The sequence below is a fragment of the Oncorhynchus mykiss genome, chromosome 17 (genome assembly GCF_013265735.2).
Source record: "Oncorhynchus mykiss isolate Arlee chromosome 17, USDA_OmykA_1.1, whole genome shotgun sequence".
NCBI lineage: Eukaryota > Metazoa > Chordata > Actinopteri > Salmoniformes > Salmonidae > Oncorhynchus > Oncorhynchus mykiss.
In genome coordinates, this window is record NC_048581.1 from 12,645,535 (window position 1) to 12,659,865 (window position 14,331).

The 14,331-nt window shown below is 49.8% G+C and overlaps 1 protein-coding gene across 1 annotated transcript in view; it reads left to right on the forward strand.

Moving 5' to 3' along the window:
- Nucleotides 1–240: 240 nt before the first annotated feature.
- Nucleotides 241–14,331, forward strand: part of LOC110514229 (transportin-2) — a gene marked incomplete at its 3' end in the record, with an annotated part of 23,159 nt that continues 9,068 nt past the window's right edge. Inside the window, 13 exon segments of the mRNA XM_036949017.1 lie at nt 241–540; nt 3,685–3,784; nt 3,978–4,053; nt 4,160–4,309; nt 4,800–4,906; nt 4,991–5,124; nt 5,639–5,720; nt 7,762–7,884; nt 8,285–8,403; nt 8,582–8,642; nt 8,773–8,944; nt 11,371–11,523; nt 13,612–13,837. Coding sequence (XP_036804912.1) covers nt 3,686–3,784; nt 3,978–4,053; nt 4,160–4,309; nt 4,800–4,906; nt 4,991–5,124; nt 5,639–5,720; nt 7,762–7,884; nt 8,285–8,403; nt 8,582–8,642; nt 8,773–8,944; nt 11,371–11,523; nt 13,612–13,837 — 1,502 coding nt within the window.

A 14,331-nucleotide genomic window follows, 5' to 3' on the forward strand; every position in this document is an offset into this window, starting at 1 on the left:
AATGTGTTACTCTTCATTGACATTTCTGAATGACTCTTACTTGATGTATTACAGTACCTGAAAATATTTTACCACAAATACTTTATTTCTCAACAACACTAGACTAGATCAGGATTTCCCAAAGGATTTCCCAAACTCGGTCCTGCCCCCCCTCAATTTGACTTTGATGAAAGATTGTCTATTATATTGACCTAATTGATTTTGCAGTGTAATCACGTGTGATGTGAACAGATCGGCGATTGGGCAAAACTAATCAAGCGTGTGGAACGTTGAGCCATGTACGGAAGCCGAACAAGGACCTGCTGGTGGATTTTTGAAACTGACATGACAGCTATTTCTCACACAGAGCCAGAGCTACTTATCGCAACAGCAAGGGGGTTCGGGATTATCTCTTTGCTCTAAAAACAAAGTGAGAGATCCAAACCCTTTGCTACTAAATACATCTGGATTGCATCTGCCATTCTGTAAATGCTCATTGCCACGGTACCGGTAGCTACTGCTAACAAAGCAATTACGGATCTGACAAATCGGTGCGACCAGGTAAAGGCTTTCTTTGGCGGCACTTTCAACATTAAGCTATTAGCTAGCTAGATGCCCAACTAACTAGCCAATTAACCAACGTTAGCCATATAATATGTCATTGTGTTGTCTTTATCGTTTGCACTTGGCTAGCTAACAATGTCTACACTCGTTCATTTGTTAGATGTTTATGTAGTTAGCTAGCTAACGAGTTAATGTCACTTGCGGCGAAATGCGAGGCCGTATCGGCCTACTTGCCCAAGCCGGCCAGGGACTCCCTACTTTATTAGCTAGCAAAATTGCTAACTAGCGTAGCTAGCATGCAATGCGGAATGCTTGCGGAGGCAAAGCTAGATTAGGTAACGTTGGCTAGTTACGTATCGTGTTTATAATGGGGACTGATTACTACTAACAAACTAGTTAACGTTAGCTAGGTATCTAAATTACTTTGTCAACGTCCGTTGATGTGCTATTTGTTTTGGTCCCAGGTCGGTTGTGAAGGTAGTCCTGATGTTGGTGATTAGAATGCGTTCTTTGCATTCCGACCCTTGACTGACGCGTTCTATTCTTTACTCTGCGTTCTGATGTGATGTTGTGCTAGAGAGACAACTCTGCTTGTGATGTTGGGCTAGAGAGACAACTCTGCTTGTGATGTTGGGCTAGAGAGACAACTCTGCTTGTGATGTGATGTTGGGCTAGAGAGACAACTCTGATGTGATGTTGTGCTAGAGAGACAACTCTGCTTGTGATGTTGGGCTAGAGAGACAACTCTGCTTGTGATGTGATGTTGGGCTAGAGAGACAACTCTGCTTGTGATGTTGGGCTAGAGAGACAACTCTGCTTGTGATGTTGGGCTAGAGAGACAACTCTGCTTGTGATGTTGGGCTAGAGAGACAACTCTGCGTTCTGATGTGATATTGGGCTAGAGAGACAACTCTGCGTTCTAATGTGATGTTGGGCTAGAGAGACAACTCCGATGTGATGTTGGGCTAGAGAGACAACTCCGATGTGATGTTGGGCTAGAGAGACAACTCTGATGTGATGTTGGGCTAGAGAGAACTCTGCCTCTGATGTGATGTTGGGCTAGAGAGAACTCTGCCTCTGATGTGATGTTGGGCTAGAGAGACAACTCTGATGTGATGTTGGGCTAGAGAGACAACTCTGATGTGATGTTGGGCTAGAGAGACAACTCTGATGTGATGTTGTGCTAGAGAGACAACTCTGCTTGTGATGTTGGGCTAGAGAGACAACTCTGCTTGTGATGTTGGGCTAGAGAGACAACTCTGCATTCTGATGTGATGTTGGGCTAGAGACAACTCTGCTTGTGATGTTGGGCTAGAGAGACAACTCTGCTTGTGATGTGATGTTGGGCTAGAGAGACAACTCTGCTTGTGATGTTGGGCTAGAGAGACAACTCTGCTTGTGATGTTGGGCTAGAGAGACAACTCTGCTTGTGATGTTGGGCTAGAGAGACAACTCTGCGTTCTGATGTGATGTTGGGCTAGAGAGACAACTCTGATGTGATGTTGGGCTAGAGAGACAACTCCGATGTGATGTTGGGCTAGAGAGACAACTCTGTGATGTTGGGCTAGAGAGACAACTCTGATGTGATGTTGGGCTAGAGAGACAACTCTGATGTGATGTTGTGCTAGAGAGACAACTCTGCTTGTGATGTGATGTTGGGCTAGAGAGACAACTCTGCTTGTGATGTTGGGCTAGAGAGACAACTCTGCTTGTGATGTTGGGCTAGAGAGACAACTCTGCGTTCTGATGTGATATTGGGCTAGAGAGACAACTCTGCGTTCTGATGTGATGTTGGGCTAGAGAGACAACTCTGATGTGATGTTGGGCTAGAGAGACAACTCCGATGTGATGTTGGGCTAGAGAGACAACTCTGTGATGTTGGGCTAGAGAGACAACTCTGATGTGATGTTGGGCTAGAGAGAACTCTGCCTCTGATGTGATGTTGGGCTAGAGAGAACTCTGCCTCTGATGTGATGTTGGGCTAGAGAGACAACTCTGATGTGATGTTGGGCTAGAGAGACAACTCTGATGTGATGTTGGGCTAGAGAGACAACTCTGATGTGATGTTGGGCTAGAGAGACAACTCTGATGTGATGTTGGGCTAGAGAGACAACTCTGATGTGATGTTGGGCTAGAGAGACAACTCTGCATGTGATGTTGGGCTAGAGAGACAACTCTGCTTGTGATGTTGGGCTAGAGAGACAACTCTGCTTGTGATGTTGGGCTAGAGAGACAACTCTGCTTGTGATGTTGGGCTAGAGAGACAACTCTGCTTGTGATGTTGGGCTAGAGAGACAACTCTGATGTGATGTTGGGCTAGAGAGACAACTCTGATGTGATGTTGGGCTAGAGAGACAACTCTGCTTGTGATGTTGGGCTAGAGAGACAACTCTGCTTGTGATGTTGGGCTAGAGAGACAACTCTGATGTGATGTTGGGCTAGAGAGACAACTCTGATGTGATGTTGGGCTAGAGAGACAACTCTGATGTGATGTTGGACTAGAGAGACAACTCTGATGTGATGTTGGACTAGAGAGACAACTCTGATGTGATGTTGGGCTAGAGAGACAACTCTGATGTGATGTTGGGCTAGAGAGACAACTCTGATGTGATGTCGGACTAGAGAGACAACTCTGATGTGATGTTGGGCTAGAGAGACAACTCTGATGTGATGTTGGGCTAGAGAGACAACGCTGATGTGATGTTGGGCTAGAGAGACAACTCTGCTTGTGATGTTGGACTAGAGGGACAACTCTGCTTGTGATGTTGGGCTAGAGAGACAACTCTGATGTGATGTTGGGCTAGAGAGACAACTCTGCTTGTGATGTTGGGCTAGAGAGACAACTCTGCTTGTGATGTTGGGCTAGAGAGACAACTCTGATGTGATGTTGGGCTAGAGAGACAACTCTGATGTGATGTTGGGCTAGAGAGACAACTCTGCTTGTGACAGCGACACTAGTAGCAACAGAAAACTATGTAGCGGCGGAGGCTGTAAGGAAAATGTAGAGAAACATTCAAGTCACTCTTTCTCTCTGTGTGTGTGTGTGTGTGTGTGTGTGTGTGTGTGTGTGTGTGTGTGTGTGTGTGTGTGTGTGTGTGTGTGTGTGTGTGTGTGTGTGTGTGTGTGTGTGTGTGTGTGTAGGATGGAGTGGCAGCCGGATGAACAGGGTTTGCAGCAGGTGCTTCAGCTGCTGAAGGACTCCCAGTCTCCAGACACAGCCACACAGAGAGCTGTGCAGGAAGTATCCTCTCAAACACACAGCAGTGTGTCTGCGTTCGAGAGAGAGAGAGAGGCTGTGTGATTGTTTTCCATAGTCCATAATGTGTCTCATCGGGGTGTGAGTGAAAGATGAGTCATGAATGTGTGCGGGATTGTTGGTGATTTGCCATGTTGATTGTTTTGTCAGTGGAGGGGTGTTCCTTAACAGTGTGTAGAAACTGGAACAGCTCAACCAGTTCCCAGACTTCAACAACTATCTCATCTTCGTCCTTACAAGCCTCAAATCAGAGGGTAAGTGTGTGTGTGTGTGTAAGATCTATATCAAATGGTTGCGAGCATTAGTCAGTGGTTACTAATCGTTCCCTCTTTCCTTTCAAACCACCCCCCTTCTCTGTAGATGAGCCGACGCGTTCTCTAAGTGGTCTCATATTGAAGAACAATGTGAAGGCCCACTACCAGAACTTTCCTCCTCTGGTCGCTGACTTCATCAAGAGGGAATGTCTCAACAACATCGGAGATCCCTCGCCCCTCATCAGAGCAACCATCGGTAAGAGAAAGAGTGTGTGTGTGTGTGTGCTGCAAAGTGAGTCAGGATGTGTGGGTGGTTGAGCCTTTGCAGGTACTGGTGTCAGTCTGTGGGGGAGTATGCGTTAATCAGCAAGCTGAAGTGTGTGTGTGTGTGTGTGTATTCAACTTTCAGTTTCAGGTTTTAATGTCACATACAGTGAAATTCCTTCTTGCAGCTCTAAACCCATCAATGCAGTAATCAATAGTAGTACTAAGAATAACAAGGAAGAACAGAAATACACAATAAATAATGTTTGTGTGTGTGTGTGTGTGTGTGCCTATTAGTTAGTGTGTATGTGCCTATTAGTTAGTGTGTGTGTGTGTGTGTGTGTGTGTGTGTGTGTGTGTGTGTGTGTGCCTATTAGTTAGTGTGTGTGTGTGTGTGCCTATTAGTTAGTGTGTGTGTGTGTGTGTGTGTGTGTGTGTGCCTATTAGTTAGTGTGTGTAACCCTCTGCCTCCTGTCTCTCAGGCATCTTGATTACAACCATAGCATCTAAAGGAGAGCTGCAGACATGGCCTGAACTCCTCCCTCAACTCTGTAACCTGCTCAACTCTGAAGACTACAATACCTGCGAGGTCACACACACACGCGCTCCCATCTAATCTTTTGATTGTTCATGTAGGGCCTATGTTTAACCTTCTCTGTGTGTTTGCGTGCAGGGTTCTTTCGGAGCACTGCAGAAGATCTGTGAGGATTCTTCAGAGCTGTTGGACAGCGATGCTCTCAACAGACCCCTGAACATCATGATCCCCAAGTTCCTACAGTTCTTTAAACACTGCAGCCCAAAGATCAGGTCTGTCTGTCTGTCTGTCTGTCAGTCACTCTGTCACCCAGATCAGGTCTGTCTCTCTGTCTGTCTCTGTCTCTCTGTCTGTCTCTCTGTCTGTCTCTCTGTCTATCTCTCTGTCTGTCTCTGTCACCCAGATCAGGTCTGTGCTCTTTCTTTCATTCTTTCATTCTTTCATTCTTTCATTCTTTCATTCTTTCTGCCTGTCTGCCTGTCTGTCTGCCTGTCTGTCTGTCTGCCTGTCTGCCTGTCTGTCTGTCTGCCTGTCTGCCTGTCTCTCTGTCTGTCTCTCTGTCTGTCTCTCTGTCTGTCTCTGTCACCCAGATCAGGTCTGTGCTCTTTCTTTCATTCTTTCATTCTTTCATTCTTTCTGCCTGTCTGCCTGTCTGCCTGTCTTTCTTTCTTTCTTTCTTTCTTTCTTTCTTTCTGCCTTCGCTCCCTGACAAGTAGTTGATTTCTTCTTAAGGCAGCTATTGAATGCAACCAACTTTGTTTCTGCTCTCTCTCACCCGCCCTCCAGGTCTCATGCCATAGCGTGTGTGAATCAGTTCATCAGCAGTAGAGCCCAGGCTCTGATGGATCACATCGACACCTTCATCGAGGTGAGACAGGGGTTGTGACTAAAATGGCACCCTAGTCCCTATATAGTGCACTACTTTAGACCAGAGCCCTAGTCCCTATATAGTACACTACTTTAGACCAGAGCCCTAGTCCCTATATAGTGCACTACTTTAGACCAGAACCCTAGTCCTTATATAGTGCACTACTTTTGACCAGAGCCCTAGTCCCTATATAGTGCACTACTTTAGACCAGAGCCCTAGTCCCTATATAGTGCACTACTTTAGACCAGAACCCTAGTCCCTATATAGTGCACTACTTTAGACCAGAGCCCTAGTCCCTATATAGTGCACTACTTTTGACCAGAGCCCTATTCCCTATATAGTGCACTACTTTAGACCAGAACCCTAGTCCCTATATAGTGCACTACTTTAGACCAGAGCCCTACTTTTGACCAGAGCCCTATTCCCTATATAGTGCACTACTTTAGACCAGAGCCCTAGTCCCTATATAGTGCACTACTTTAGACCAGAGCCCCCCCCTCTCTCTCCAGAGTCTAAATGTTTATTATAACGACCCCCCCTCTCTCTCCAGTCTAAATGTTTATTATAACGACCCCCCCCCCCTCTCTCTCCAGAGTCTAAATATTTATTATAACAACCCCCCCCCCTCTCTCCAGTCTAAATGTTTATTATAACGACCCCCCCCTCTCTCTCCAGAGTCTAAATGTTTATTATAATGACCCCCCCCCCCTCTCCAGAGTCTAAATGTTTATTATAACGACCCCCCCCCCCCTCTCTCTCCAGTCTAAATGTTTATTATAACGACCCCCCCCTCTCTCTCCAGTCTAAATGTTTATTATAACGACCCCCCCCCCCCCTCTCTCTCCAGAGTCTAAATGTTTATTATAACGACCCCCCCCCTCTCTCTCCAGAGTCTAAATGTTTATTATAACGACCCCCCCCCCTCTCTCTCCAGTGTCTAAATGTTTATTATAACGACCCCCCCCTCTCTCTCCAGTGTCTAAATGTTTATTATAACGACCCCCCCCCCCCTCTCTCTCCAGAGTCTAAATGTTTATTATAACGACCCCCCCCCTTCTCTCTCCAGAGTCTAAATGTTTATTATAACGACCCCCCCTCTCTCTCCAGTCTAAATGTTTATTATAACGACCCCCCCCCCTCTCTCTCCAGAGTCTAAATATTTATTATAACAACCCCCCCCCCCTCTCTCCAGTCTAAATGTTTATTATAACGACCCCCCCCTCTCTCTCCAGAGTCTAAATGTTTATTATAATGATCCCCCCCCCCTCTCTCCAGAGTCTAAATGTTTATTATAACGACCCCCCCCCTCTCTCTCCAGTCTAAATGTTTATTATAACGACCCCCCCCTCTCTCTCCAGTCTAAATGTTTATTATAACGACCCCCCCCCTCTCTCTCCAGAGTCTAAATGTTTATTATAACGACCCCCCCCCCTCTCTCTCCAGAGTCTAAATGTTTATTATAACGACCCCCCCCCTCTCTCTCCAGTGTCTAAATGTTTATTATAACGACCCCCCCCTCTCTCTCCAGTGTCTAAATGTTTATTATAACGACCCCCCCCCTCTCTCCAGAGTCTAAATGTTTATTATAACGACCCCCCCCTCTCTCTCCAGAGTCTAAATGTTTATTATAACGACCCCCCCCCCTCTCTCTCCAGTCTAAATGTTTATTATAACGACCCCCCCCCTCTCTCTCCAGAGTCTAAATGTTTATTATAACGACCCCCCCCCTCTCTCTCCAGAGTCCAAATGTTTATTATAACGACCCCCCCCTTCTCTCTCCAGTCTAAATGTTTATTATAACGACCCCCCCCTCTCTCTCCAGAGTCTAAATGTTTATTATAACGACCCCCCCCTCTCTCTCCAGAGTCTAAATGTTTATTATAACGACCCCCCCCCCTTCTCTCTCCAGTCTAAATGTTTATTATAACGACCCCCCCCTCTCTCTCCAGAGTCTAAATGTTTATTATAACGACCCCCCCCCCCTCTCTCTCCAGAGTCTAAATGTTTATTATAACGACCCCCCCCCCCCTCTCTCTCCAGAGTCTGTTTGCTCTAGCGGGGGATGAGGACTGTGAGGTGAGGAAGAACGTGTGTAGAGCTCTGGTCATGCTGCTGGAGGTCCGGATAGACCGACTCATACCACACATGCACAGCATCATACAGGTACCACCTACGAACTCTGACCTCTAACCCTATGACCTCATACCACACATGCACAGCATCGTACAGGTACCACCTACGAACTCTGACCTCTAACCCTATGACCTCATACCACACATGCACAGCATCGTACAGGTACCACCTACGAACTCTGACCTCTAACCCTATGACCTCATACCACACATGCACAGCATCATACAGGTACCACCTATGAACTCTGACCTCTAACCCTGTGCACTTTTGACCTTCCTCATACACTCATTCATCACTCATGTTCCATGTGTTTTTGTAAACGTCCTACACTCAATCTGTTCTGCTATTTCTCTCTCTCTCTATTCTTATGGCCCCATACCTCTCTTCCATATTGCCTTCTGTTTCTATAAGATCTCTCTCTCCTCCCCAGTACATGCTCCAGCGAACCCAGGACCCAGATGAGAATGTCAGTCTGGAGGCCTGTGAGTTCTGGCTCACCCTGGCTGAGCAGCCCGTCTGCAAGGAGGCCCTGTCTGGTCACCTGGTCCAGTAAGTACACACCCGCCCGCACGCGGGGGCAGTGACACGCCCACACTCAAATACACACACTCATGGACGGACACACATCAGACACGCAGATGAAGTGATGGCTGGGGGAGTTTTTAGTGGGGGTGTAGCTGGATAAAGAGGACTAGTGTGGTTATCACCATCTCCTGTCTCTCTCCAGACTCATCCCTATCCTGGTGAATGGGATGAAGTACTCTGAGATAGACATCATCCTCCTAAAGGTGAGTTTACAGTCAGTCAGTCAGTCTGTGTGTGAGTGATTGTGTGAGTCAGTCTGGATGTCCCACTCCTAATACACAACTAGAGAGAACCATGACTTAACGCCCCCCCCCCTCTCCCTCCCTCCCCCAGGGAGATGTAGAGGAGGAGGACGACACCGTACCAGACAGTGAGCAGGACATCAAGCCTCGCTTCCACAAGTCCCGCACCGTCACCCTGCAACACGAGGGAGGAGAGGGGGAGGAGGGGGAGGACCACGACGATGACGATGACGACGATGACACGCTCTCCGACTGGAACCTGCGTGAGTGGTTGAGGGATTGCGTGACAGCTCAGCTGACCAATCAGAGCCGGGGAAATGGGATTGGCAGCCAGTCTTTAGTGTTTGTCCCGCCAAGAGAGAAGATTTAGGGCCAGTTTTTCCAGTTCTCAGTTGTTACTGATTACCCATGAAGATACACACACACACACACACCTGGTCTAAATCAGTCACTGTTTAATTAGTGGTGTAGGAAGTGTTGTAACCTCTTTCTCTCTCTGTCTCTCTGCTTCTCTCTCTAAATGGGAAGTGTTGTAACCTCTGTTTCTCTCTCTAACAGGGGAGTGTTGTAACCTCTGTTTCTCTCTCTAACAGGGGATTGTTGTAACCTCTGTTTCTCTCTCTAACAGGGGAGTGTTGTAACCTCTGTTTCTCTCTCTAACAGGGAAGTGTTGTAACCTCTGTTTCTCTCTAACAGGGAAGTGTTGTAACCTCTGTCTCTCTCTGTCTCTCTGCTTCTCTCTCTAACAGGGAAGTGTTGTAACCTCTGTTTCTCTCTCTAACAGGGGAGTGTTGTAACCTCTGTTTCTCTCTCTAACAGGGGAGTGTTGTAACCTCTGTTTCTCTCTCTAACAGGGGAGTGTTGTAACCTCTGTTTCTCTCTCTAACAGGGAAGTGTTGTAACCTCTGTCTCTCTCTAACAGGGAAGTGTTGTAACCTCTGTTTCTCTCTCTAACAGGGGAGTGTTGTAACCTCTGTTTCTCTCTCTAACAGGGGAGTGTTGTAACCTCTGTTTCTCTCTCTAACAGGGGAGTGTTGTAACCTCTGTTTCTCTAACAGGGAAGTGTTGTAACCTCTGTTTCTCTCTCTAACAGGGAAGTGTTGTAACCTCTGTTTCTCTCTCTAACAGGGAAGTGTTGTAACCTCTGTTTCTCTCTCTAACAGGGGAGTGTTGTAACCTCTGTTTCTCTCTCTAACAGGGGAGTGTTGTAACCTCTGTTTCTCTCTCTAACAGGGAAGTGTTGTAACCTCTGTTTCTCTCTCTAACAGGGAAGTGTTGTAACCTCTGTTTCTCTCTCTAACAGGGAAGTGTTGTAACCTCTGTCTCTCTCTAACAGGGAAGTGTTGTAACCTCTGTCTCTCTCTCTAACAGGGAAGTGTTGTAACCTCTGTCTCTCTCTCTAACAGGGAAGTGTTGTAACCTCTGTCTCTCTCTCTAACAGGGAAGTGTTGTAACCTCTGTCTCTAACAGGGAAGTGTTGTAACCTCTGTCTCTAACAGGGAAGTGTTGTAACCTCTGTCTCTAACAGGGAAGTGTTGTAACCTCTGTCTCTAACAGGGAAGTGTTGTAACCTCTGTCTCTAACAGGGAAGTGTTGTAACCTCTGTCTCTAACAGGGAAGTGTTGTAACCTCTGTCTCTCTCTAACAGGGAAGTGTTGTAACCTCTGTCTCTCTCTAACAGGGAAGTGTTGTAACCTCTGTCTCTAACAGGGAAGTGTTGTAACCTCTGTCTCTAACAGGGAAGTGTTGTAACCTCTGTCTCTCTAACAGGGAAGTGTTGTAACCTCTGTCTCTAACAGGGAAGTGTTGTAACCTCTGTCTCTCTAACAGGGAAGTGTTGTAACCTCTGTCTCTAACAGGGAAGTGTTGTAACCTCTGTCTCTCTCTCTAACAGGGAAGTGTTGTAACCTCTGTCTCTCTCTCTAACAGGGAAGTGTTGTAACCTCTGTCTCTCTAACAGGGAAGTGTTGTAACCTCTGTCTCTAACAGGGAAGTGTTGTAACCTCTGTCTCTAACAGGGAAGTGTTGTAACCTCTGTCTCTAACAGGGAAGTGTTGTAACCTCTGTCTCTAACAGGGAAGTGTTGTAACCTCTGTCTCTCTCTCTAACAGGGAAGTGTTGTAACCTCTGTCTCTCTCTCTAACAGGGAAGTGTTGTAACCTCTGTCTCTCTCTCTAACAGGGAAGTGTTGTAACCTCTGTCTCTCTCTCTAACAGGGAAGTGTTGTAACCTCTGTCTCTCTCTCTAACAGGGAAGTGTTGTAACCTCTGTCTCTCTCTCTAACAGGGAAGTGTTGTAACCTCTGTCTCTCTCTCTAACAGGGAAGTGTTGTAACCTCTGTCTCTCTAACAGGGAAGTGTTGTAACCTCTGTCTCTAACAGGGAAGTGTTGTAACCTCTGTCTCTAACAGGGAAGTGTTGTAACCTCTGTCTCTCTCTCTAACAGGGAAGTGTTGTAACCTCTGTCTCTAACAGGGAAGTGTTGTAACCTCTGTCTCTCTCTCTAACAGGGAAGTGTTGTAACCTCTGTGTCTTTAACAGGGAAGTGTTGTAACCTCTGTCTCTAACAGGGAAGTGTTGTAACCTCTGTCTCTCTCTCTAACAGGGAAGTGTTGTAACCTCTCTCTAACAGGGAAGTGTTGTAACCTCTCTCTAACAGGGAAGTGTTGTAACCTCTGTCTCTCTAACAGGGAAGTGTTCAGCGGCAGCGTTAGACGTGTTGGCTAACGTGTTTCGTGATGAGCTCCTCCCCCACCTGCTGCCCCTGCTGAAGGGCCTGTTGTTCCACCCAGACTGGGTCGTCAAGGAGTCTGGAATACTGGTGCTGGGGGCTATCGCTGAGGGTAACCCCTGACCTCTATCCCCTGACCTCTATCCCCTGACCTCTATCCCCTGACCTCTATCCCCTGACCTCCATCCCCTGACCTCCATCCCCTGACCTCCATCCCCTGACCTCCATCCCCTGGCCTCCATCCCCTGACCTCTATCCCCTGACCTCTATCACCTCTATCCCCTGACCTCTATCCCCTGACCTCTATCACCTCTATCCCCTGACCTCTATCACCTCTATCCCCTGACCTCTATCCCCTGACCTCTATCCCCTGACCTCTATCCCCTGACCTCTATCCCCTGACCTCTATCCCCTGACCTCCATCCCCTGACCTCCATCCCCTGACCTCCATCCCCTGACCTCCATCCCCTGACCTCCATCCCCTGACCTCCATCCCCTGACCTCTATCCCCTGACCGCTATCACCTCTATCCCCTGACCTCTATCACCTCTATCCCCTGACCTCTATCACCTCTATCCCCTGACCTCTATCACCTCTATCCCATGACCTCTATCCCATGACCTCTATCACCTCTATCCCCTGACCTCTATCCCCTGACCTCTATCCCCTGACCTCTATCCCCTGACCTCTATCCCCTGACCTCCATCCCCTGACCTCCATCCCCTGACCTCCATCCCCTGACCTCCATCCCCTGACCTCCATCCCCTGACCTCCATCCCCTGACCTCCATCCCCTGACCTCTATCCCCTGACCTCATCCCCTGACCTCTATCCCCTGACCTCTATCCCCTGACCTCTATCCCTGACCTCTATCCCTGACCTCTATCCCCTGACCTCTATCCCCTGACCTCCATCCCCTGACCTCTATCACCTCTATCCCCTGACCTCTATCACCTCTATCCCCTGACCTCTATCACCTCTATCCCATGACCTCTATCCCCTGACCTCTATCCCCTGACCTCTATTCCCTGACCTCCATCCCCTGACCTCCATCCCCTGACCTCCATCCCCTGACCTCCATCCCCTGACCTCCATCCCCTGACCTCCATCCCCTGACCTCCATCCCCTGACCTCCATCCCCTGACCTCTATCCCCTGACCTCCATCCCCTGACCTCCATCCCCTGACCTCCATCCCCTGACCTCCATCCCCTGACCTCCATCCCCTGACCTCCATCCCCTGACCTCCATCCCCTGACCTCCATCCCCTGGCCTCCATCCCCTGACCTCTATCCCCTGACCTCTATCCCCTGACCTCTATCACCTCTATCCCCTGACCTCTATCCCCTGACCTCCATCCCCTGACCTCCATCCCCTGACCTCCATCCCCTGACCTCCATCCCCTGACCTCCATCCCCTGACCTCCATCCCCTGGCCTCTATCCCCTGACCTCTATCCCCTGACCTCTATCACCTCTATCCCCTGACCTCTATCCCCTGACCTCTATCCCCTGACCTCTATCCCCTGACCTCTATCCCCTGACCTCTATCCCCTGACCTCTATCCCCTGACCTCCATCCCCTGACCTCTATCACCTCTATCCCCTGACCGCTATCACCTCTATCCCCTGACCTCTATCACCTCTATCCCCTGACCTCTATCACCTCTATCCCCTGACCTCTATCACCTCTATCCCATGACCTCTATCCCATGACCTCTATCACCTCTATCCCCTGACCTCTATCCCCTGACCTCCATCCCCTGACCTCCATCCCCTGACCTCCATCCCCTGACCTCCATCCCCTGACCTCCATCCCCTGACCTCCATCCCCTGACCTCCATCCCCTGACCTCCATCCCCTGACCTCTATCCCCTGACCTCTATCCCCTGACCGCTATCACCTCTATCCCCTGACCGCTATCACCTCTATCCCCTGACCTCTATCCCCTGACCGCTATCACCTCTATCCCCTGACCGCTATCACCTCTATCCCCTGACCTCTATCCCCTGACCTCTATCCCCTGACCTCTATCCCCTGACCTCTATCCCCTGACCTCCATCCCCTGACCTCTACCATCTCTATCCCCTGACCGCTATCACCTCTATCCCCTGACCTCCATCCCCTGACCTCCATCCTTTTTTATTTTCTAAATGGAACTAAAAGCTAAAAGCATGTGAGTCACACCCCCCTCGTCTCTCCTCAGGTTGTATGCAGGGCATGGTTCCCTACCTACCAGAGTTGATGCCTCACCTCATCCAGTGTCTCTGTGATAAGAAGGCCCTGGTGCGCTCCATCGCCTGCTGGACCCTGTCCCGCTACGCCCACTGGGTGGTCAGCCAGCCCCCCGACTCCCACCTCAAACCCCTCATGACTGAACTCCTCAAGAGGATCCTGGACGGGAACAAGAGGGTTCAGGAGGCCGCCTGCAGGTGTGGGGAGGGGGGAGCTGGTGGGGAGGGAGGGGCTGGTGGGGAGGGAGGGGCTGGTGGGGAGGGGGCGGCTGGTGGGGAGGGAGGGGCTGGTGGGGAGGGGGCGGCTGGTGGGGAGGGAGGGGCTGGTGGGGAGGGGGCGGCTGGTGGGGAGGGAGGGGCTGGTGGGGAGGGGGCGGCTGGTGGGGAGGGAGCGGCTGGTGGGGAGGGAGGGGCTGGTGGGGAGGGGGCGGCTGGTGGGGAGGGGGCGGCTGGTGGGGAGGGAGGGGGCGGCTGGTGGGGAGGGAGGGAGGGGGCGGCTGGTGGGGAGGGAGGGGGCTGGTGGGGAGGGGGCGGCTGGTGGGGAGGGAGCGGCTGGTGGGGAGGGAGGGGGCTGGTGGGGAGGGAGGGGCTGGTGGGGAGGGAGGGGCTGGTGGGGAGGGGGCGGCTGGTGGGGAGGGAGGAGCTGGTGGGGAGGGAGGGGCTGGTGGGGAGGGGGCGGCTGGTGGGGAGGG